Source organism: Botrytis porri (assembly GCF_014898465.1).
Source record: "Botrytis porri strain MUCL 3234 chromosome Unknown BPOR_014, whole genome shotgun sequence".
NCBI classification, from domain to species: Eukaryota; Fungi; Ascomycota; class Leotiomycetes; order Helotiales; family Sclerotiniaceae; genus Botrytis; species Botrytis porri.
In genome coordinates, this window is record NW_024066088.1 from 1500503 (window position 1) to 1524856 (window position 24354).

The 24354-nt window shown below is 42.2% G+C and overlaps 8 protein-coding genes across 8 annotated transcripts; 4 read left to right on the plus strand and 4 right to left on the minus strand.

The window, feature by feature from the left end:
• Positions 1–122: 122 nt before the first annotated feature.
• On the minus strand, positions 123–3067 carry EAF01_009762 (uncharacterized protein; the record flags this gene model as incomplete). Its single annotated transcript, XM_038918018.1, has 3 exons — positions 123–2688; positions 2768–2991; positions 3050–3067. 3 exons carry the CDS (start codon positions 3065–3067, stop codon positions 123–125), a joined length of 2808 nt encoding a protein of 935 aa, XP_038766827.1.
• Positions 3068–4002: 935 nt separating this feature from the next.
• On the minus strand, positions 4003–5302 carry EAF01_009763 (uncharacterized protein). The gene is made up of 2 exons (XM_038918019.1): positions 4929–5302; positions 4003–4810 (listed from the first exon to the last, which is right to left on the minus strand). The coding sequence occupies exons 1-2, from the start codon at positions 5117–5119 to the stop codon at positions 4276–4278; spliced, it is 726 nt and encodes a 241-aa protein (XP_038766828.1). The 5' UTR covers positions 5120–5302; the 3' UTR covers positions 4003–4275.
• Positions 5303–6214: 912 nt separating this feature from the next.
• On the plus strand, positions 6215–8431 carry EAF01_009764 (uncharacterized protein). The gene is made up of 3 exons (XM_038918020.1): positions 6215–6563; positions 6654–7820; positions 7871–8431. The coding sequence occupies exons 1-3, from the start codon at positions 6411–6413 to the stop codon at positions 8108–8110; spliced, it is 1560 nt and encodes a 519-aa protein (XP_038766829.1). The 5' UTR covers positions 6215–6410; the 3' UTR covers positions 8111–8431.
• Positions 8432–11285: 2854 nt separating this feature from the next.
• Positions 11286–12231, minus strand: EAF01_009765 (uncharacterized protein; the record flags this gene model as incomplete). The annotated part of the gene is made up of 2 exons (XM_038918021.1): positions 11286–11922; positions 12062–12231. The coding sequence occupies 2 exons, from the start codon at positions 12229–12231 to the stop codon at positions 11286–11288; spliced, it is 807 nt and encodes a 268-aa protein (XP_038766830.1).
• Positions 12232–15019: 2788 nt separating this feature from the next.
• Positions 15020–16672, plus strand: EAF01_009766 (uncharacterized protein; the record flags this gene model as incomplete). The annotated part of the gene is made up of 1 exon (XM_038918022.1): positions 15020–16672. The coding sequence occupies one exon, from the start codon at positions 15020–15022 to the stop codon at positions 16670–16672; it is 1653 nt and encodes a 550-aa protein (XP_038766831.1).
• A 1043-nt stretch (positions 16673–17715) lies between these two features.
• Positions 17716–19614, plus strand: EAF01_009767 (uncharacterized protein; the record flags this gene model as incomplete). Its single annotated transcript, XM_038918023.1, has 2 exons — positions 17716–18058; positions 18140–19614. 2 exons carry the CDS (start codon positions 17716–17718, stop codon positions 19612–19614), a joined length of 1818 nt encoding a protein of 605 aa, XP_038766832.1.
• A 1900-nt stretch (positions 19615–21514) lies between these two features.
• EAF01_009768 (uncharacterized protein) lies at positions 21515–21835 on the plus strand (the record flags this gene model as incomplete). Its single annotated transcript, XM_038918024.1, has 2 exons — positions 21515–21626; positions 21804–21835. The coding sequence occupies 2 exons, from the start codon at positions 21515–21517 to the stop codon at positions 21833–21835; spliced, it is 144 nt and encodes a 47-aa protein (XP_038766833.1).
• Positions 21836–22829: 994 nt separating this feature from the next.
• On the minus strand, positions 22830–23888 carry EAF01_009769 (uncharacterized protein; the record flags this gene model as incomplete). The annotated part of the gene is made up of 1 exon (XM_038918025.1): positions 22830–23888. The coding sequence occupies one exon, from the start codon at positions 23886–23888 to the stop codon at positions 22830–22832; it is 1059 nt and encodes a 352-aa protein (XP_038766834.1).
• Between the last annotated feature and the right edge of the window lie 466 nt (positions 23889–24354).

Sequence of the window (24354 nt, forward strand, 5' to 3'; positions counted from 1 at the left end):
CTCCCAAGCTCGTGAATATACACGTCATGTGAAAATAATAACGCCATTTTACAACCATCCCAATCCATCGCATCGTCCATCAATCAATCAATCTACTCATTTTGGATTCCTCCTCTCAAGATCTAAGCGACTCCACCCTCCTGGCCCTCAACTCCACCCATACCACCCATTTGTACTTCCGATCCACCAGTCTCTTCACCCTTCTCAATCTTTTCGGCTTTAACATCCACACCTCTGTTAGCTACCTGCTCTACACCCGCAACCAACGTATCGTAAGGTCCCTCTCGAATTTGTACATCTCCATCTCTCTGATCTCCTTTCTTTACTTCTGTAGCAGCAGCACCCTCTAATCCACCATCAACATCAACCTTAATCTCCCCATTCTCAACCTTGAATCCTGGAGCGACCTCAGTTTTGTTTTCTCCTTCCTTCTTAAGTTCTGCTTCCCTTTGAGCTCCCACTGAATTATTAACCAAAGGTGTGGTGTCATTAAAAATTCTCAATAACATAGCACTTCTATCCTCCTTTGCCAACATCAAATTAAGCGAGTGCAAACTTCTCCACAAAGGAAGAACCATTCTCTCGGTAAAAGCATCTTCACCTTCACCTGGTTCAATTCTCAAAACGCAACATCCCATTCCGATATCTCTGACTCGTTCTCCAATCTCTCCAAGTTCCTTCCACGAATCGCCTGATACTTTAGGGAACATCTCAATCAAGAGAGTACGAAGTGTCTCTTTCTTGGATAGATTGACAACTCTTCCCTCTCCAACGTAGCCTTGAAGAATTGGCATACCTTCAGATTGAATACGCCATCTGCAAACACCTTCGCCTTGTACATCTTGTTTCATGAACATTTTAACACCAGCATGGACGAACTTTATTCCCTTGCCTTCATTCTCACTTAAGATATCTCTAATCAACGCAGTTGTGTAGTAAATGGTCTTGGCTGGTTCACCAATTGCATTTCTAACCAAGAATCTATCTCTTGGAAACTTCTCGCTCAATTTGTAGAATGATTCAATATCTTGAACTTGAGAATGGTCACCGGGAATATATTTGAATGCCTCTTCAAATGCTTGATTTTGACCGTACTTGTTGAGAAGTTTCTTGGGTGGAGCATCGGCGCGTTGATCGCCTGGACGAGTTGTAAGATCCAGCTCTGCACCTGGTGGTGGTGGGTAATGTTCTGTACGACCCTCGGTGGGTGCATGAATTTCGGTATCTTCCGTCTTTAGTTTTTTGTTCTCGATAGCGGCATCCATTTCGGTGTCTTCGATCTCTGAGGCAGGACGCTTAGTACCAACAGTGTGTGTTGCATCAGATCCAGGTTGGTCTTGGTTTTGACGTGCTACAGGTGTAACTTCGTCGAGAGTGGATGTGGTAGGGTGAGTAAGTTCATCAGCTGCCTCAATTTTTGGTGCGACAGTCTCACCATCCTTTGGAGCAGGAGCAGACTCGATCTCATCAACAATTGCTGTGATTGGGGGTTTTGGTGCAATCTTTTTGTTTTCCGATTCTGGCTTTGCTTTGAACTCTGCATGTTTCTCTAAAATTGTGATGAAGAAACCACCAGTGTCTTGCAAATGTGCGTAAACGCGCATACATTGATCCAAAGGAACACTTGACATAGATTCATCAGTTGGTGGGAACATTCCCTCAACTAATCTACCAGTCCAGTCATCTTGTCCATTTTCTGCAATGAACTTTTGTAATTCAGCCCAGGATTTCCAAACACGACCTTTCTTGTCCATGACAGTCCAAGTCTTCAAACCTGGTCTTCTCTTGAGTAAAGGTAATTGATCATCGCTAGACACCAATTTAACCTTCTCAGGTCCACCGCATCTTTCAATGGCGGAAGCAACGACTGCCTCGTTTTCAATAGGATTCATACTACAAGTAGAGTAGACAACACGTCCACCAACCTTGAGCATTTGAAGAGCTCTAACCAAAATGCGAACTTGTGTGACATAAAGTCCAAGTGCATTACCTGGATTCCAATCCTTCCACAAGTTGACATTCTTTCTAGTTGTACCATCTCCAGAACAAGGTACATCGGCCAAAATTCGATCGAATTTAAGGTATCGGTTGGTTGCTGGGTTTTCTGGCGTAGGTGGAAGTTTGATTGATGGAAACATAGTAGCGTCATGATTCGTAACGATAAGATTGGGGGATGAAAGTCGTTTGAGTTGATGAATCAACATGTGACTTCTTTTGTAGTCGGCATCATTGGCGATCAATAAACCTGTAGCTCTTCCATCATCACTTGGATCAAGCTCCAATTCTGCATCTGCGCTTCCGTCTCCTTTCAAAACTGCTTGAACTCTAGTTTCCTCTCCATGATGTACCATTTCCAACAATTGAGCCGCTTTACTTCCTGGCGCAGCACACATGTCCAAAACCGTCATTCCAGGCTTCAAGTCCATAACCAAAGGTGGAATCATACTGACAATCTCCTGTCTACTAATGTTTCCGACACTGGTTTCTGAAACCAAGAATTTCTGGAATTTGGCAAAGGGAGGAGATTTTCGGATGACAGTTTTCGAAGTCTTCATCGACCATGCAAGTTCATCGGGATACCATGGAACTGGCATTGGAGGTTCAACCGGACTACCATCGAATTGCTTGATTTCGGAAATCTCAGGAATGTACCGTTCTTTTAATTGTTTCTGAACCGCAATCGCATGACTATAGATTGTTAGAAAAGTTCACCAGGCCAAGAACACTGGTTTTAAGTAGTCATAATCAAGGTTATTGAGCAACACACCCTTTTGACCCCGCGAATCGAAAACTATTTGGTAATTCTCTCTTCAACGCTCCCCAGAATTCCTCTTTCTCTGCCTCGTCCAAATTCAAAAGCTCATTGTAATATCTTTCGAATTTCTCGTTGGATTTTGGAACTTTTTCAAAGCTGCATCGATTGTCGACTTGATTATCTCTTGATCTTCCACCATTTCTACCACCTCGTCCTCCTCTGCCGCCACGACCTCCCTGTTAAATATTAGATATTTTGATTATATCAATTGAGAAATGGGAGTTGTAAGCTTACCTTTCCACGTTGACCCATTTTCAAATAATTGGGTTGATTGAAAAATGGATTTAAGGAAAATATTGAATTGGCGCAAAATCAAGCTATGTCTTTCAGTCGCAAATGATGATAAAAATTAAATGCTGAACGTCTTGTCTGTCGGAACAATTGATAATCCGAGTATCCGAGTTTGTGCCTTAGTGACAAACCAATCACAGACATGAATGTTTATTCACACTCATCATCACACCAACTCCTTGATGCTATTGGTGGTAAAGCTGATAATTACCTAGTTAGCTAGAAGGTAGATAGATACTTGTCATGGCATTTGAGGCTACCTTACAATCAAACCCATATTCAAAAGAGTTTTTGATCTGACATTCATATATTCAGCTTCTTCCACCCACAGAGTAATTCATACAGTTCATCCATCTCATTCTGAACAGGAAGGGAATCCAAAATCAAGATCATATCATATCATAACAACCATTATACCATGGTGAGTGATTGGGTGGAATCACTCAACATAGCAAAACTTACATGAAGAATACAACAAGAATCCATTCAAATTACAAAGCAAATGCAGACGTTCATACCAAATCACGTTTGGAACCCATCTCGAAGCTTTATTACACCACATAGAAAGAGCTAGAGAGGGGGAAGAGGTGTAAGTATAGACGAATCGAGAAGAAGATTAATGTATTATCTACAATCCTTCTTTGCCATGAAATTGTCGAGAGTTCTCTTCTGGATGAAAGTCTGGCAGGCCGTTTTGATGCGACTACCAGCACAGGAGTAATGAATACTAGTTTACAGCCTTGAATACCTTAAGGTTATAAACTAGGCGATGAAACGTGGGAGCAGGGAGTCTTAATGATATTGGAGGTTTTAGGATGTTTGTATCTCCCTTCTGCAAATAACCTATAACGGAGATGATATTGATAGTCAGCTTTTAGGCTAGCTCGGGAATGACTGGAAAGGAACGCTTCATATGGTTGTCAAAGGGTGAGCCTAAAATTTTAAAACTGTAGAATAGATCTTGTTGAAAAGCTCTGAAACTATCAGAAATATACAGAGCAAAAAATTTCATATCAAATTTCGTGTCTAAATGTACTGCCTCCTGGAAAGCCAAAATAGACAATCTCATCCTCAGTCTTTCTTCCATCCTATTACGCCTTTCCCAGATATGCAATTTTCCCAATAAACTCCTTAGTTATTAACACCAAATCATCTATCCTCCAGCTCCATTATACGCACAATCTGTAACTGGCATAACGACCAGCAGTTTCCGACTTTCTGATAATCTTAACAACCTGCCCTCTTCTCAATCCCAAATATTTCGCGACTGGATCGGCAGCTTGAATACGTGGAAGTTGAGTGTCCTTCAATCTATATCTTGACAACAACTTGGCCCTCTCTTCTCTACTCAATAGAACATGCTTGGGAACCAATTCATGATGTGTAATATTGACAAGTAAATCTTGCTCGACGAAGGTCTCGATTCTGGTCTCGGATGCGACAGCGGGAATAATCTTCTGAGCGGGACCTGATGGTGCAACAGGTGCGATGAGAATTCCAGCCGAGAAGTTATGTTGAGAAAGATGCTGGGCGAATGTTCGCATTTGCTTGATTCCAATGGAAACATCAGTTACCATGAGAAACTCAATCCAGATAGTACCAATTTCTGAGGTGGTTGGGTTTGGATTCTCTGCGGTGGGCGCAGCTGCGTATTTGGCAATCATAGCTTCACTTGGGGTCGCGGAAAAGTTCATTTGGCGACGACTAAGGAGGTCAATTGTTAGTCCATGAGATTTGAGAAGACATGGAATGCCATGCGGGAATATAGAGGCCTGTACGTGTCGAGGAAGTTTAAAGAGATAGGGAAAAAAAGGGCGCATACTCAACACTTCCATCATTACTGGTAAACTTGCTCTTGAATGTATCAAAGCTCATGTTGACTTCCTCTTCAGCGAGAAGGTAACCCCGATCCTGGACCATCTCGTGTACAGTTCTATAACATCTCCATAGCTTTGCGGCCTCTCTATCAATTCCATCCCGTTGCTTTTGCGCGCGATCCTCGTCGTCAGCCATTTTGAAGATTCAGGTAATCGGTAGTACAAGAAAGGAAGATTAAATTGCAAGGTCCTAAGATAATCGCGCAAAGAAGAAGAATCTTGTCCTACAAGGAATCCTGAAATGAGACAAGAGGAAGATGGTGGGAAGTTGATTGTAGACTTAACTTGTTGATGGAAGATCTGATTCAGTCAAGGGCCCTTTGTAAATATTTTGGCGCTAGTGGCTCAAAAAAAGTTCAAGCAGACTTGAAGTGCAAACGTATGGGGAAGTCACATGATATTTGAGGCTGGTTTGCCCGACTTGCCGCGTGGCTTGTTAGACTGTGCTATAGAGATGATAGACTGTGCTACAGAGATGATAGAGACTGTACCGTACTGTCTTGACTGAAATTTGAACTTTTGTTAGACCGACATTGATTCATGATTGCTTATGGAATTACTCAGTAGCTAGTTATGTGATGTCTTTGGGTGATTCTCTAAGATATTTGGATGCTAAAAGGGGTTCTTCTTCTGGTATCAGTTCACTTATTTCACTTATTTCACCTATTTCTCCCCTCATCCAGACCCCCCTTTGACTACTTGTTAGCCGGTAGATATGCATCCTCGACCTACTAGCCTTCCCTGGTAGACAAACTCGAAGACATCAATTAGATAATTGGACAATTAGACAGCCATACAACCAGAAACCAGAAACCAGAAACCAGACACCAGACACCAGACACCAGACACCAGACACCAGACACCAGAAACCAGAAACCATACAACCATACAACCAGAAATCATAAACCATAAACTTCAAGGTCACCATACTGTCCTGAATTGATTCTATACCGGTACTTATCCAAGAGAGCTGTACAAAGCAGGGTCTACTCGTAGTATATAACAATAATCACTGACTAATAATAATCCCCCCAATCTGCTTTCATTAGTTTATTCAAAGTTAATTCAATAAGTTCACACGGCCAATACAGCTAACACAGCTAATACAGCTAATACAGCCAATAGAACCCCTCGAGCCAATTAAAAAGCTACCTGTCATCCCACAACTTAAAAAAAGAATAATTTACTAATATAAATCTTTCCCTTAACCTGGTCAAACTAACTTATAATCTATCTACCGGAATACCCTCTACCTTTTTCTTATACTCATACTCATTTTCTATAAGTACAGATATAATACTGTGTCCTTTTCCTCAAACTGTTATATTCTCTATTTCTTTTGGTGTCAAGTTAATTGACCATTTACTTGTTCATTACATTTCCAGTGGCTTGTCATAATCACGCCGCCGAGAAAGAAGAAGAAAAAAATGGCTGATACCAAATCCTCTCCTTCTGCGACCAAGGTCGATGAGGGAGCCAAGAAAGATGTCCAAACCAGACCAGTCAAGCCAGATGAGGCTGCATTCAAGGCAAAGTTAGCTCAAGCCGAGAAGGATCATAAGCAGAGTCAAGAAAAGGCTGTAAGTAAAAAATCTACCTTGTTTCTTATGGCGCATCGGCATACTGCATTGCATTGTTCATTGCAAAAGATCTAACATGAGTTCATGCAGGCTGCCGCAAAAGCAAAATTGGACGTTACGCAACCAAACAAGAACAAGGACTCACCGGCTGCCAAACGAAGAAATGATTTAATCAGTCAATTGAAGGAAATCAAGGAACAACAAGGTGCTGGAAAGGCTGGTCGTTTACAAGTTTTCGATCAAATCAAGAAGATTGATGAACAAATCAAGGCCAAAGTTAACGAACAGAAGGTTGCCAAGGGAAAGGTTGGATTCAAGAATGTCGACGAATTGGACAGAGAAATCGACAGATTACAAAAGCAAGTTGATGCTGCTACCATGAAGATCGTTGATGAGCGTAAGACTCTTACCGAAATCTCCAACCTTCGCAAGCAGCGTAAGGGATTTGCCGGATTCGATGATACCGAAAAGTCGATTGAAGCATTAAAGGCCAAGAGAAAGAATCTCCAAGACTCCCTCGACGATCCAGAAAGCAAGGCATTATCCGAGAAATACTCAAAGCTTCAAGGTGAATTGGATATCTTGAAGGCCGAGCAAGATGATGCTTTCAAGAACTTTGGTGCCCTCAAGGCCGAGAAGGATAGACTTCAAGCTGAGCAACAAGAGAAATGGCTTGCTTTGAGACAGATCAAGGATGATCATTACCAAGCCGTTCGAGCTGCTAGTAACTACGATTACAACCAACGCCAAAAGGCTCGTGAGAGATCAAAGCTTGAGTGGGAGAAGAAACAAACTGAGGCAAAGAAGGAACGCGCTCAAAAGATGCTCGCAGAGGCCAGTGACCCTGCCTACCTTGACGAAATTAGAAATGCCGAATCAGTTCTCCGATATCTCGACCCAACTTACACCACAACCAAGGCACCTTTACAAGCTCCTTCTGGACTTGAAGCCGCCGCTGGACGAACTGTTGATGATTCTGGACTCAAGGGAACTAGAGTCTTGAAGAAGGAAGACCGTGAGGAAGATTTCATGAAGGGAACTGGAGGCAAGAAGGGAAAGAAGGGTAATAAGAAGAATGCTGCAGCTACTTCTACCCCTGCTTCAACAAAATACAGTTGCCCACCAGCTGTTATGGAGGATCTCGCTAAGATGGGAATTGACCCACCTTTCAGCGCTGCTGATGTTCCAGCTGTTACCGAGAAAGTTAAGGCTAAGTTGGCTCACTGGAAGGAGGACCAAGCTGCTCAAACTAAGCGCGTAAGTTTTCTTTTACGAAACACTTTACAATAAACTAACAATTTTATTAGAACATCGAGAAAGCCCAAAAGGAAGTTGAGAAACTTGAGGCCGAAGAATCCGGAGCTGCAACCCCAGCTTCAGAAACCCCAGCCACTAATGGTCATGGTCATGGCGAAACTAAGGCTACTGCTGGTGCAGATGAGGGTGGATCTGTAGCTAACGAAGTCGAATTGATCAAGGAGGGTGAAAAGGATGCAGCTGCTGATGCAACTGCTGCCGCTAAGGAGGATGCTGAGGAAACTTCTTAGATTACCTACTTAACGTATTACATCACTTCAGTTAGATGTGTGAGGAAGGTTGGTGGTTGGGGCTGGCGGGGGGCATAGTTGGGAGGGGGCAAGGACACATACACAGGTCTGATCTAATGAACTTGATGGCCTAATGCATGGATGAGCGAGTGGATGAATGGTTAAGGATAGACGGAAGTTGTTGACACGAAACAAAACTAAAATTCGTTATATCAAGATTTTAATCTTTTTCCTCATGCCTTGCTTACATGATTCTTTGCTATGATTTGTTGTTATTGTTTGTATCTTATTCAATTTAATGTCTAATTAATTCATGTCTGACTATATGTATTTCTGTATTTACATACCTACTGACACTCCAACTCCAACTTCAACCATAGTTGCTACAATAAGAGAATATCTCTTGAGACAAAATAGAAGAGAATTGAGTTATGGAAGGTGAGTCAAAAATTTATTCATAGGAACGAACGAACGATAGACTCAGTCTTACGAATCTATCTTCCTATCGACATTCTTTGTTTATATACATGGAATCTCACAAAGGCTATCCTACATCGTGCTACGCAGTACAATACATTATTATCGTTCTACCTTTGATTGTCTTTTCTTCTTCCCTTCTTTCCTTTTTACTGTGAAGTGATGAACTTGGATCTTGATGGGGATTTGAAAGGGATGTGAATTTGGATGTGAACTTGAATTGAACTTGAATTGAACTTGGATGCAAAGCAGAAGGTGGGTGTGAAAATCTAGTTGAGGGATGATGGAGAGGGTGAGGGATGGGGTGAGTGTGTGGGGAGGTAGGTAGGTAGGTAGGTATCTCGGGATCTTGGGTCTTAGAATCTTAGAATCTTAAGATGTCGAGACTTTTGAGGATTTTGAGGGTCCAGAGAATTTTCAAATGGTACTCATGTATTAATGCGGTGGCTTTCGGAGTTTGTACTTGTGAGTTTGGGATGCTGGTTGTTCGTTGGGGGTGAAAATGGAGGGGGACATTGGTTAGGGGTAAAGAGGAAGGAGGGGAGGAAGTAAAGCAAAGATGATGAGAGTGAGATTGAAACGTATAATATAGATTGATAGGGTGAATCTGTGTTGTGTTTTGTGGTTTTGGTGTTATATAGTTGAACGGTTGGATGATGAGATGGCTGGGAGCGACAAGATGGATGAGTGAGTGTGATGATGAGGTGAGTGAAGGAATCTGGACTTGAAGAGTCTGGTATAGATGGGTGGAATCACTGGGATATAGAGGTGGATATACGTAGATGTGTGTATCATTACCATAAGTCTCGTTGTTGATGTGAGATGGTGTGAACCTAGTGGAGAGTTATGCGATATCTCTTATATTTCGGGTTCAGGGGTTTGAGGTTCAATGATGTGTGTTAGAGAAGAAGACTCAAGAAGTGCGCAAGGGGGCGTGAGATGACATAAGAAGGAATATAATAAGTAGGAGAGTAAAATGTTTGATAAGAGAACACATAAAATCTTCGAAGAATCCATCTGCCCTAGAAAATTTGATATATTTATCAACAAATAACCACTCCATAAACTTCATCAAGCATGTAGAGTAAATAGAATAAGAGTTACAAACCTATCCAAAGAAGAATCATATTACATACCTATATAAGTAAGTAAAAAGTTGATGATGTAATTTATCTACTCTAGAGTTATCTACACAGTAGGAGTTAATATTCTATATCTCGTATTAAGAAGTTGTTTATAGGTCGGTAGGTAGCTAAATGGGATTTTGAAAAGTCACCATCAACAAGAATTCCCAAACCCTTCCAAAACCTCAAACACATAGCTAAAAGAAGAGATGAACTAATCAAACTATCAATAAGTGACATGATACACTGTACATACTATTCACACTTCACACTTCACACTTCACACTTCAAGCAGTACAGAACCCCACGAGCCCACGCCTACCTGTCTGTCTTCATTGCATGCTTGTCGAAACACAGAGCAGAATACCAAGAACCAAATAATGATGATGTGTTCCCCAAGCTGTTTCACATATATTAGCGCTATGCGGAGTGCTAGACAAACCTGTGGAGGCGATCCGGAGAAGTGGATCTTGGACGGGAGGTGAGATACATCATGGATGAATGAAGAATGTTGGTCAAAATGGATGGAGCAGGGAGCATAGAAGTAAGAATGGTGTGTCTAATCTCGAAGATTTGTCACCATTGAGAGTAGTATTGAGGAGTAGCAATCTGTGACGTGGTTATTCCGTGATGCATGTGTGCGTGCGTTGGGAAATATTCTTCCCCTGTAGAATTTGGAAATGATTTGACGATTGGATGATACATGAGTACAAGCACAGAAATCTGACAATGCCAACCAGTACAATATTACTTTTTCAAATTTTCATCATTGATAATATGTACAAGTACGAATGAATGAACGAATGCACAAAGTAATCCAATCCCACAAGCTTCCTCCCGAATCCATAAAGATATCATTCCATCAAGCCAAATACGAAATGCATATGAAATGCAAACCACCAAAAACCCGACAAAGATCCCACCCTATCCCACCAAGCTCCAAAAGCAGACGGATAACATAACCATGACTGACGCTAATATGCTGGATAGATAGATAAGATATAATGCCTTTCCTGGAAAGAGATAGACAGATAATATGCTGCAACTAGATGGAAATGAATGCACCACAGCAAAAAAGCCAGACCCGTACCAATCTTTTCGTCGTAAGTTTCCTGGAAGGTTCGTAGAGACGTGTTATGTTATGTTGTAGTCGTAATGATTGTGAGAAGTGTGAAATCGTGATGAGATGAGATGTAATCTGATGGGTGGTGAGATAAATAATGTAACTGTATTGAGGTGTAATGTAACATCCAACAGAGTATATTCCGAATTCGTGAGATGGTATGTACAAATGAGATAAATAGACTTGATAATCTGAGGATAATAAGACGTTGAGATAAACTTTCGACTAAAATCCAGGAATCCATGATGATCATCCGCGTGAAACCAGGAGATGATGCCAGAGTGGCTATGCTAGCTAGGCCTGACTTTTGGCCTCGATAACTTCAGCTGTGCCTGGTATCATTAATCCCTATCCATGGAATTGTGGTAATCATACACGCCCAGCTGAAATCATCTGTTCTTTCTTCAATTTTGTTCTCTCTTCTCCTTTTGAAAGTTGATGATCATTAATCTCAATAAGGATTAACATATGCGTATCCTGGCGTAGGAGCATATGCTGGAGCACCCCTCGAGTTTCTATGTGGATTAAGTGCAGGCACCATGTGTGGACCTCCTGGTGGCGGCGGTGCAGTCATCGGTCTATTTCTTCCTTCAGCCCTCATACTATCTCTTCTCTGTCTTTCGACATGTCTTTCTCTATCATTAGCTGGCGTGCCGATTCTCCTCTGTTCTCTCCTCCTGTCTCTTTCCCTTTCTTCTCCTCCATCTGATACAGCAGGTGTTGACCCTCTTGGTGGACCAGGTTCACTTAATCTAACTTTCCTTCCTCCACCACCACCCAATGCTGATAAAGGTGGATCACGAACACCAGGTTCTTCATCGCTGGGTAAAGTTAATTCAACTAAGCTGAAGAAATACTCGAGGACTTCCGGGTAGCGTTGTACGCTTGCGCGCCAATCTTCGTCAATGCCGCGTTTGAGTTCTGAATCAGCTGCCGCAATTTCTGATGGGTGTGGACGTGCGTTGTAGTAGTAGGCTGCTCGTTCGGTTATGCGGTGGATTTGGGCGGCGTGTTCATCTTTACGACGGGTGGTGAGGACACTGAAGTAGGAGAGGATGTAATCTTGTGCGTGGCCACGCACCCATGTTCTATTTGGAGGATGAGTTAATGGGTGAGCTGGAGGTGAATGATTGATCCATGTGAATGTTGTTGAAAGACATTGGTATAGGGCATGAACCGGAGGGGTATGAGATGATGGGGAGAGGTGAAGGAGACAAGTGACAGTACCTTATATCGTTATAAACACTAGTCATCATTCTCTGCTCAGCCTGCCTCACAGCGACGGTAAGGCCATTGGCTTCGCACTCGCATTTCGCGATAGCTGGCTGAGAACATATGGCGCAATCTGGATCCATGATCTTGAGGTTTTTGTTGTTTCTGGCGTTCTTGATTAACATTATGAAGGGGTATCATCTGGTTTGGGTGAGGGGCAGTAGACAAATACAGGAATCAATGTTCAAGTGAAGATAAGTGAAAGAGACAGAGGAGTGAGAGGGGATTGAGGCTCAAAGAGAAGAGGGGATATGTGTAGGGATGAAGAAAGAAAGAAGAGTAGATGTTTGGTATCAGAGAAATGGGAGGCGATTGAAAGGATGGAGGGGGGAAGATGATCCCATGGTATATGATGGGTTAAGAATATGGGGACGAACAGTGTTGTATCCTACTGTATGTATGTATGTGTGTATGTGTGTGTGTGTGTATGTATGTATGTATGTAGGTAGGTAGGTAGGTAATGTAATAGGTATAGGTCGCTTGACTGACAAGACGGAAGTCGAGATCTTGGGGGAATGGGGATACCTATCCAAATATCGTATCCTCTGGCTCGCTGGCTTGCTTTGCAGTGCAGTTTGTGTGGGGTAAATGTAGGGAAAATGATATTCGAATCAATTGAAGTGATCTCAAAGTTAAACTGACCTTTGTAAGTGTATTCCCCTCTATAGCTCCCCTCTTCAATCTGATGCAGCGAGTCCGGATCGTGGTGTACGATCTGAAACGATACTATATTATGCTATGCTGGCTGGCTGGCTCCGGAACTGCAGATTTCCACGATAGAAAGATCACGCTACGCAAATTTCTGCACCATTCAAAAAGAAACGATTAGAATAATAAAAATATGAGGTGTGAAGGAAGCCAAAACAAGAAAGAGACCCCACGCTTAACGGTTCTGCTATCGTGAAATCGTAAGATCAGGTAGTAGATGTGTACGACGGGGGAAAGAGTAAGTAAGGGATGTGGTTTGTATGTACTGAGTGACGGACGGGGATGGGAGAGGTGGTTTTGATTAGATATGATGGGATAGGAAGAGACGGGTAGTTGGCATGAAAGAACGGGAGTTCTTTTTAGAATTTCGAATTCAGACGACAAGAGACTTTACCGAGATGTGACAACAAAAAGGATGCTAGACGGGGAAGGGCGAGTGAGGAAGCGGAAAAGGAAGAGCTGGAGGAGAATAATTAGGAAAGGGAAAAAAAAGTGAGATGTCGTTATTAGAATGATGTGCAAGCTTGTCTGCAAGTTCGGCGTGTCGGTTGATGGTTGTGGTCGTGCGTGTGGTTTCTATTTTTTTTGGGTGGGGAAAATGGTGGGTGAGAATCGTGAGGTGCATGAAGACTATGAAGAAAGGTATGCAAAAGAGAACTAATTTGCTATCTAGCTAATTACCTGGTTCCTTCATATGGAACCGTATGTATACCTGATACTGATTTGGGTCTACGACATAGCGAGCATCATAAACATAAAACCACTCATTCCACATATCACCAACTTACACAAAAACCCCGTTTGCCCTTTTCCTACCTGATCACCTACCATCTACCTGGAAAAAGAGTAACAACTTGTAACCTACCACTTCACACAATCGAATCGACGCCCCCAGAAATCACCAACGCAGAGTGGCATATGTGGATCATACGCGAGAGGCGACTCAGGCGAGAGAGAGAGGATACATACCTTCAAACCTTCAAAACCCAAAGATAAAGTACGGTATTGATTTGATGATTTGACTACTTCGTACATTTGGTTGATTACATACCAACCCCATACCAACTCCGGGAAAAGAATGCAAGGTAAATCATCCTGATTCGTAGTAGGCTGGATCATATATAGTAAGTGTCCTCCAAAGAAGCATATCCGTAGGTCGGTAAGTGTTCCAAGTGTTAACATTTCAGCGGAGTGTGCAAGTTGTCGTGGCTCGAATGCTTTGATGTGACTTGCATCTCGTGGTTTGGGAACCCAAGGCGAAATGCATGGGTTGCTGGTCATGAATCATGACGAGATATCCGATTGTCAATGTCATCAAGTACTTTTTACATAGATAATAGATAATAGATAATAGATAATGGCGAGAATGGCGAGAATGGCGAGAAAATGGCTACAGTCAACGACGAGCCTTGATGTAGCTAGATAAGGTAAGCATCAATAAGTCAACTTGATACTGTTTTTTTTTTTGTTTTGTTTTTTGCTTTACGACTTCGGAGGTTCTGGACCAGAAAGATTATGAGGCTATCTTGAATTCGTAGCATAACCAATAGAATATGATGATATTGATGATATTGGTTTGGCTGCATATATGCAACCCAAGTCTCTTCCATTCCTTCCCTCACAACTAAGGCTTTTGGGTGCAGGTCAAAAATTAGGTGGTTGGTAAAAAAAGATAGAGGGCTTCTGAAGTCACATTTACACTCTAATCTACACTCTAATCCACACTCTACAGAGTACTCACCGCTTGTTCGCAGAACCGCAGAATGGCGTCGAGAGAGGGGAAATCGAAGGTGGGGGATAAGAGGAAAGTTGAAGCTTTAAATCTTGAGATTGTATTGCATGAAAGAGGTATATTTGGTTTCCGGGGTAAGTTATGTCAAGAATGGTGAATATGAAGATATACTTCGTACATCATCAGACGATAATCAAACGAAATCATATCAATGGTTCGAATACCCGCGGACTACCGAGATCTAACTAAAGGGGCTCACAGAATCAAGTACCGCTATGTATTCTGGATATTCACTCATTTCACGCTTCCTCCATAGATATCAGGAAGTCAGAAATAGTAATAACCGCTAAGTTGGTGTTACGGTGACCGAAAATTTCATTATTTGCGTCACAATATCAAAAAAAAAAAAAAAGATCTCCAGCTTGCACAGTTGCAGACATATCTCTGCAATCCAGTAATTGATATCGGTCGTTATGCCTCCACGTTGTTCAAATGTGCAAGGCACGTTGACGCCATTTCTGTACCCATTCCTATTTTCAAAGACATCTAGATTGATCCACAGGAATCCTCGATTATACATCAACGGCGTCCGCAGACACAGTACCTTATCTGAAGAACTCGCCGCCGAATCCCCAGCCGAAGAATTCGATCGTCTGAATCCTCCTCCCTCTGATTATTCTCGAACAATATTTGCGGATAAAGCAAAAATAGATGTCTTCGCAGGTGCTGGCGGACATGGGTGTATTTCTTTTCTGCGAGAGAAGTACATAGCTGCGGGCCCTGCGAATGGAGGTGATGGGGGTACCGGTGGAAATATATATATACAAGCTGTGCGGGGAGAAACAAGTCTACACAAACTTGCAAGAAGGAGGAACTTAAAAGCTGGCAGAGGAAAAAACGGCCAAGGAAAAACGAAAGGTGGTGAGAGGGGCACGGATATTATCATTGAAGTTCCTGTAGGTACTATTGTACGAGAGCTTGATCGACATGATCCTGCAGTCATTGAAGAGGATAGGATAAAGATGGAGGCGGGAAAATTGGATGGGCATGATTTAGATGGACCTTATAAATGGGATCGAGAAAGGTGGTTACTATACCCAGCTATTACACCTGAAGAGATCGCTACTGCCGAATTCCCTTCATTACCAAAAGCAAGAAAGTCAAATTTAGCTGCCGCACAAGTGAAGGGCCCCATTTCCTTAGATCTTTCCATACCTATGGAGCGACCGTTGCTCTTGGCCGCAGGTGCTGTAGGAGGTTTGGGAAATCCACATTTTGTCACAAAACAAGTGCCAAGACCAAAGTTCGCAACCAAGGGGGACTCTGGGCTACGAATTACTTTGGAGCTCGAACTTAAACTTCTGGCCGATGTTGGTCTCGTTGGGCTTCCTAATGCTGGAAAGAGCACTTTACTCAGAGCTATGAGCAACAGCCGGACAAGAGTCGGAGATTGGGAGTTCACCACATTGGAGCCAAATATTGGTACCGTAATTATTGATGACAATAAGGGAAGGCCTTTGGCTCAATCACATTACGAAACTGGGGAACCAAGAACAAATTTCACCATTGCAGATATCCCTGGTTTGGTCGAAGATGCCCATTTGGATCGAGGTCTTGGTATAAGTTTCCTACGACATGTTGAACGAGCTCGAGTTCTTGCATTTGTTGTGGATCTTGGGAGAGGTAATGCTGTCGAAGCTTTGAAAGGCTTATGGAGAGAGCTTGCTGAATATGAACGGATGAAGATTGAAGAGGAGAAAGAGAAGGCCAATCCAGTTGTGGAGTGGACTCCCTTCACCTCTGTCGAAGATGCAGTGGCAAATCGATCCGAAACCATCGTTGTGAATAGTGGGCCTACCTTCGAAAACCCTCTCGCCCCTAGTCTCCCGTCGATTTCCAACAAACCTTGGTTCGTCGTTGCTAGCAAAGCAGATTTGCCTAGTACTCAGGACAACTTTCAACAGTTGAAGTCGTACTTGAGGGAAGTCGAAGCGGGAAATGAAGAACATCCTTCAAGACAGAAGAATCCATGGAAAGGAAAGGTAGAGGCCATCCCCATCAGTGCCATTAACGGACATGGCGTTGAGAAGATTACCGAATGGACCGTTGGTCTTCTTGATGGATGAAGTATTTACGGATAGAGGCATGTATAATATCAAGATGCATATTAATGATCAATTCATGCACAAAGTTCTATTGATTCCCATTATCTATTCTCATATCAATATCAACCTGATCATATACATCTGTTTCTGTCCGCATGCATCTTTGACGTTTGACATAGTGGGGTATATCTAACGGCTACTTTCACTTGATATCTGTCACAAGTGGCGTATGGTCTGATCCCAAGCGGGGTTTAAGTTCCAGTTATGCTTCCATCTGTATCTTTGTCACTCACATCGGGAAATTTTCACGGTTGGGATGAGACATTGGAGCGGTAGTGATGCTGTGGCCCGCTCTCGTGACACCATCTTCTTCGACTCCAACGAGCCTTTCGATTCCCAGTATAAGATGAATTGATTTGTACAAGCGTCGGCGGGAGAAAGGAACATTCATCCCAGATTCCTGTCTCAGATCTCAAAGTCTAAAGCTCCCGTCGGTGGCGTTCTTGCCCCTCGAGTTATATTCTAGAATTGATGATTCGAAGCCACCCATATACGAAACGATGGGTGGAACTTTGTTATTCAAACAAAATTCTCCGCAAGACTAGACGATCTGTAACCACTATGAGTACCAAATCAATTGAATGGAGTAAGGACTACTCTTGTGGTGAAACAGTGAATATGTGGTTGAAGTATCTCGAAGGTGAGTTGTGATGACATTCACCATTAATAGCTACCTTATTCAGAACGGATGAACACATAATGGGCTAAGAGGGCTGCCTGACAAAGGTGTGTCAAAAGTAAAGTTCCTTTTGTTTACGCCGATATCGTTATCGTCCTTGTTGGATAGATATAAAAGTCCATCCGGTCTCTTTTTCGGATAATATTTTTCTCCCACAAACAACACAGCTCTCGAACTACCTCATCAACTTGACCCTCTTTTTCACACAGTCAAACAAACCTTTATTCAATCATTTCCTTGCAGAAAAGCATCAAACCACTTCCAAACCACTACAATTACTTCTCTTCTCTTCTTGCTAGTTTAGTTTGTACTGTCATCTTCCAAGATGTCTGCAACTATCGCAATCCTTCCTGAATCTTCCTCCCCATTTGACCCTCAAGCTCTTACACAAAAGTACATTCTCGAGCGAGAGAAGCGTATTCGTGAGGATGGGCTCACTCAGTACAAGGAACCTACTGGCAACTTTGCTCGATTCCAAGATGATGCCCTTATTGACGGGATTGTCCCACGTGAACCAATGATCGATTCTGTTGAGGCACTCATTATTGGTGGTGGTTATGGTGGTTTGTTGGCTGCTGCTCGTCTTTCTCAAAAAGGCGTTACCAATTTCCGCATTCTTGAAAAGGGTGGTGGTTATGGTGGAACTTGGTATTGGAACCAATATCCAGGTTTGTTTTATCCCCATGAACTCACATTTCAATTACCCAACCTCCATAATCTGTTGATGTTCACTAACTGTCAATTTGCAGGTGCTCAATGTGACATTGAATCCTATATTTACCTTCCCTTGCTTGAAGAGCTTGGCTACGTCCCAACTGAGAAGTATGCTCGCACTACCGAAATCCATAAGCACATTGAGATGCTCGTTACACGTTATAATCTTAAGGAAAAGACTGTCTTTCAAACCGAAGCAAAATCAATGACTTGGGATGAGGACACTCTTTCTTGGAAGACTGAGACAAACCGTGGCGATCATTTCACCTCCAAATTCGCTATCACTGCTACCGGTATCCTTCACAAGATCAAGCTTCCAGGTCTTGAAGGCATGGAGCTTTTTGCGGGAAAATCTTTTCACACATCTAGATGGGATTATGGCGTTACTGGTGGTGATGTCAACGGTAATCTTAGCAAGTTGGCTGATAAGCGTGTTGGTGTCATTGGCACTGGTGCAACCGCAGTTCAAATGCTTCCTCATCTCACTAAGGCCTCCAAGCATGTCTACGTCTTTCAGAGAACACCATCCACAATCAATGTTCGAAACAACAAGCCTACTCCACCAAACTTCTCTCAAAATCTCAAGCCTGGATGGCAACAAGATCGAATGGAGAATTTCAATGATCGGATTTCCAATTGCCGTCAAAAGGAAGATCTTGTCAATGATGGCTGGACTCTCAATCCTGCTACGTCTATTTTGGGCAAGGCAGATGCTTGCACTGATCAAGCTAAATTGGGTCAGATGATGATGATGGCAGACTTTCAACTCATGGAACGTATTCGAGCTCGTGTCGATGAAATCGTCGAGGATAAGGAGACTGCCGAGAAGCTTAAGCCATGGTATTCATCAATGTGCAAGCGTCCCTGCTTTCACGACGAATATCTCTCTCTCTTCAACCGCGACAATGTCCAACTCGTCGATACAAATGGAAAGGGTGTTGATCGTGTCTCCCAAGCTGGCGTTATCGTAGACGGTGTCGAATATCCTGTTGATGTTCTTATCTACTCTACCGGTTTCGAAGTCACAACCGCTTATCAACGCCGCTCAGGCATCACTGTCACCGGCCGCGATGGTCTCATCCTCGACGACAAGTGGAAGAAGGGTCCCTCCACCTTCCATGGATTCCAAACCCATGGTTTTCCAAATTATTTCTTCTTCGGCACAACCCAATCTGGTGTTTCTGCAAATTTCATGTATACGCTTACACACCAATCTATGCATACCGCCTATATCATCTCCGAATGCAAGAAGAAGAACATCAAGGCCGTTGAAGCTAGTAAGGAAGCTGAGAGTCAATGGGTCAACGATATCTTGCTGGGAAGTGCACCTATGTTGCAATATTTCACTCAATGTACACCAGGTTATTTCAACGGTGAAGGAATGGTTGGCAAGCATCCGGAGGTTAGTGAACAGACTGCTGTTTATGGACAAGGTGCTAGTGCGTGGGGAAAGTTGTTGGAGGATTGGCGCGCTGATGGTAAGATGGAGGGACTTGATAAGATGTGTTGAGTGATGAGTTTCTTTCTCTGATCTTTTAGTTGAAAAAGTTCTTCCGTTATAAAAAGTGGCTTATCATGGTTGTTGGCAACGGGATGAAAAGTTTCTTTAGATGGTTGTTGGCAACGGGATGAAAAGTTTCTTTAGATGGTGGAGCTGGTAATGATGGATGGTATGGTTTTACCATGGAGTATACCTATTTTAGTTCAATAAGTTCATTTTCACCATTGTGAAACAGATAGTCTAGTTATTTGGTCCGCCATTCATGCTATGGTCTATTATGTAACGGATGGCTTCTGATAATACAGAATATATTTTCTCATACGTTTTCATTGCCACTTGATTTGATGATTTGATCCAACGTATCTCGTCCTGAACAACTTCTTTTTGGTATTACAAGTGAGCATTTATATCCGCATAATGCTATCATTTACATGCCATCCCACACTCCCCAATCCAACTTCAATCCATAAAAGAGATGGTTTGCCATTTAAGCTCAAGTATACTCGAATCACATCTTCGATATCCCTCATAAAGCTCAATATCCCCCCCCCCCCCCCCTTCTCCCAACAACATGCTTCTTTTCACCTCTACACAAATCGCAGTGCTGAGACGAGAAACTTACCGATTCCAATCAATCAGAGCTAACTAAAAGCTAAGAGCTGCTAATCTACACGGTGTTTTCGGATTTCAAGCATTCAGTATCCTACTCACTCGTTCTATATGCGTAGTAAATTGTGTGCATACGAACTACAATTTGTATTCTTCGACAATAGAAAGACCATCAATTCCAGTTTATTCAGAGCTATTCTTCAATATTTTCTCTCGACTCTCTTAACAGTTTACTATTGTGTAATCAATTATAAGCAGTCTTAAACATCCATCCCATTTGGCCATCCTACTCCATCAGAGTATTTAACCTACCTATCCTGTCTACTCTACAACCATTCATACAGCAGAACAAACACCTAGAAATCCCCATCACATATCTAAAACTCCAAAACATAGCTCACTCCAAAACTTTCTCATCTCCTAGAGCCCTAAATCACAGATCTCGATGTATATCTCTATATCGAATCGTCCTAAACTCCACACACACCATTGACGATTCAAGAAAATCCTCAAATATACATAGGTATTAGGAAAGGTGTCTGTATCTGTAAGCAATGTCGAATACTTGATTTACAATCGAGTCCAGTTATATTGCATCATTTATGCTTAAGTTGGAGGTAGGTACACTTAAGGTATACGAGTTAGAGATACTTGGTAGTATTTTGTAGCGTCTTTCGGATATCCACCAATGATTCGGGTGAGTATCCGAGTATATCCGTTGGATGCTCAATCCCGTAGGTATATATCTATTTGAATCCTTTCTATATAACAATTTGATTCTATTTACTTTCATTTTCTCGCTATACTTGTAACATAAATCCATTTCTTCATCTATCTATTCATCTATCTATCTATCCATCTATTTAATCATCTATTTATTCATCCATTTCAAACTCATGATGTTTCCCCCCTCTCCCAGCTCTAAACGACGGCCGCGAACCTTCCTCGCCCTCCTATAACGTAATCCCGCTATGTCAAAAGAAGAATTTTCAAAACACTGGCTGACAGAACACGCACAAGTTGTTTTTGCCTTATTTTCTGGATACGGACGTGGAGAGCTATATGTAGGTATGGAAGTTTTTGTACTATTTTCTCGCTACCACCTCTGTAAATGCTTCATACTCGGAACTCACATCTGGCATCCCCATCCACTTGTGAAAGTGTAATTTTATGAAATCCAAGAGCTGGATCTGTAAATCTCCAGATTAAGAGCTACAGCTCACATAGAACCTTCTATCCTTCCTATCCCCATGTATTTTAATCAAGATCCTTCTACCCACAGATTCACGGCCCTCTGTCAATGGCATCCTCCGCGTCTCCAGATTCCGATCCCAGCAATCCCATCTCTGCGTTACAAAAAGAAATCGAAGCTGAAGAATGGGATGGATGCTTTGAATTGATCGGTCCTCCTGGTATGTCTTTTCTCAATTCTCACTTTGCTATATCAACATGCTTCTTTCATATTTCTCGACTTCCTCATCTCTCTGTTAAAATTTGGAGGATGATCTATTCAATATCATCTCATTCCCATCCCATCTAACCTTGTTTATATCCCAAGACGCAGAATAAACTAACGATTCTAAACTTAGACACATCCAAAACTACACCAGAACCAACTTAGAAAGCAGCATCTTATCACGATATAATCACAGCCGACGAACTAAGATATCTGGTTTCTAAAGCTTCGGAACATGTTAAGATTGTAGAAAAAACTGGTGGGTTTTCTCTTTCTCTGCATGTTTGATTCTTTTTTTTCCTTTTCCTTTGTCCATTTGTTTGTTTATCTCATTGAACTTTCAATGATGGGATGATGTTGTGGAATTCGATTTTCCAACATTGTTATCGTTGTTGATAATTTTTCCAATATTTAGGCATCATAACGGGTGAGAGGAAAGCAATAATTCAAAACGGGAAGAGTAAGTTAGAAATTAATAAAGATGTGATGAATGTATGAGAAGAGTACAAGAGAAAGTGGGAAAAAGGAGAGCTACGAAATACGGATAGACAATCTAGAAGAACAGAGTCAAAGGAGAATAGATGGCATGATTTGAGGGGGTCAAGATGAGATTTGAATGAATGAATGAAAAGGACGAAGGAAGAGAGGAAGACAAAAAATCCGGTTTGCAATCAGTCTAGAAGAGCTGAAGTAGAGAGATATTCAGTAACTTAGCAATAGACTATAGAATGGTGCATCGGTCTTTTGGTTTCAATGGTGAAAATGGCGAGAGGAAAAGAGCAAGACGTAAAAGACAAGAGAGTATATCAAGAAAAGGGGAAGTAGGAAGTGATAATTCGGGGTGCCATATTTAAAATCGAAATCACTACAATATTCGACCCCGCCCATGATTTTTCTTCTTGTACAAACTCACGAAGAACCATAGCAACAGAATAATTTTGGAAATCCAATGAATTTGTACGCCACGAGAAACTCACTCGCGCCAACTTGTAAGATTTTCGGTGCTAGCCCGGTAAGAAAGGCGTTGTAACTCAGTACAAGTTCAATGAGGCACTTGCCTTAACCTCTATCCTTTACATACTCATAGCCTGCACATGACCGGGCGAGTTCAGAGCTACATCGTACAGAGTACTATATCTAACGCAAGATTAAAATTAATCTATTTCTCTATCGATTGCTCCAAATTACGCCTTAGAACATCAATAATCCAGTCCTTCCCAAACACGCCCTCGGATATCTTGTATGAAAATGTCAAAGGAAAACAATGCATCTGTTTATCCCATTCCAACCACTCTCCTCTAACTCCCTCTATCTCTAATTTCTTTCTTAACTCCACGGAGTCAGGAGCCAAACAATCATATAAACCTACCACTCCATCTACTTGTACATCTGCCTTTTTAAACACGCTTAGATCGGCCAAAAGAGGCGAAACTGTTGGATCTTCCGCCGGGATATCCTGACGCCATCTTTCTGCTACCTCGGTAATGATAGCTCGCGAAAGAATGGGATCGTGAGAATCTATTGCGTCGATTCCGGGATTTGTATTTCGCATGTCGGTGGGTGGTGACATGACCATTATATTTCTTAATGGACAGACCTTCCCCGCTCCTTCCAATCCCCGATCTCGTAACCAACAAGTCGCCCCATACAGTCCCAAGACCAACGCAATATTCCCCCCAGCCGAATCTCCCATTAATGTAATTCTATATCCCTCTCTCGTTGCTTGTTCGGCCAACGCATTATATAACTTCCTCAAATGTGGCAACGAATGAGCAGCTGGGGAATTGGGCGCCAAAGGATAGCTAACAATGTTAATTTCGTATGCGGGAAGTTTCTTGCATAATTCCGCGCAGAGAGTCCAATGTTCTTTCAAAGCGCCACTTCTGAACCCCCCACCTGCGAAATAATATAATTTATCGAGAACCACTGGGGGCTTTTGCTCCGTGGTTGGAGAAGGTGGCGGGGTAGAGAGGGATGAGAAGGCATAGATATACGTATCTGCAATATGATGTTCGGTGACTCGACAATGCTTCTTGACGGAATGGTGAGGAGTTAACTGAGGAGATCCGGATGGGAGAGGAGGATGTGTTTTGAGGATTGTTTCGGAGAAGGTTTTGATAGCTTTCTGTGCCATAACACTCAAAGTCGATCGATCATGTCGTTGAGTAAGTTTGATTGAACTTGTAGAAGTTGAATGAGATGGTTCGAGATTCGTCATGATTGAGATAGTATTTATCGGTATTTGCGAATGTTGCTGATTGTCAAAGATGTCATAAGAGATCGTGTTCTATTCGCATATTCGTAGAGTCGTAGAAGATTTGGATTTTTGTAGACAGCATTCGACAAGACGTTATTGTTGTTGTTGTTGTTTTATTAGCAAATAGATGCGAATATATATATATATATATAAGGAGAAAAGAAGAGAAAAGAAAGGGTCCTGTCAGAAGGGTCTTCTTGTCAAGCTTGTCAAGCCCCTCATCTCATAGATAATCTTAGCATCCACAAAATATCCATGAGATCAGAGATCATCAATTCCTTCGCCATTCTTGGAATCCTTTGAGTTCCTTGGAATTGTTAGCTCTTCCCTGATCAATATCCCCTCACTGAGCATTTCTCTTTCGAGTCTTTTCATTCAATATAACTTCGAGGATCAGAATCATCAATCATATTGCAGTCAAGAGATC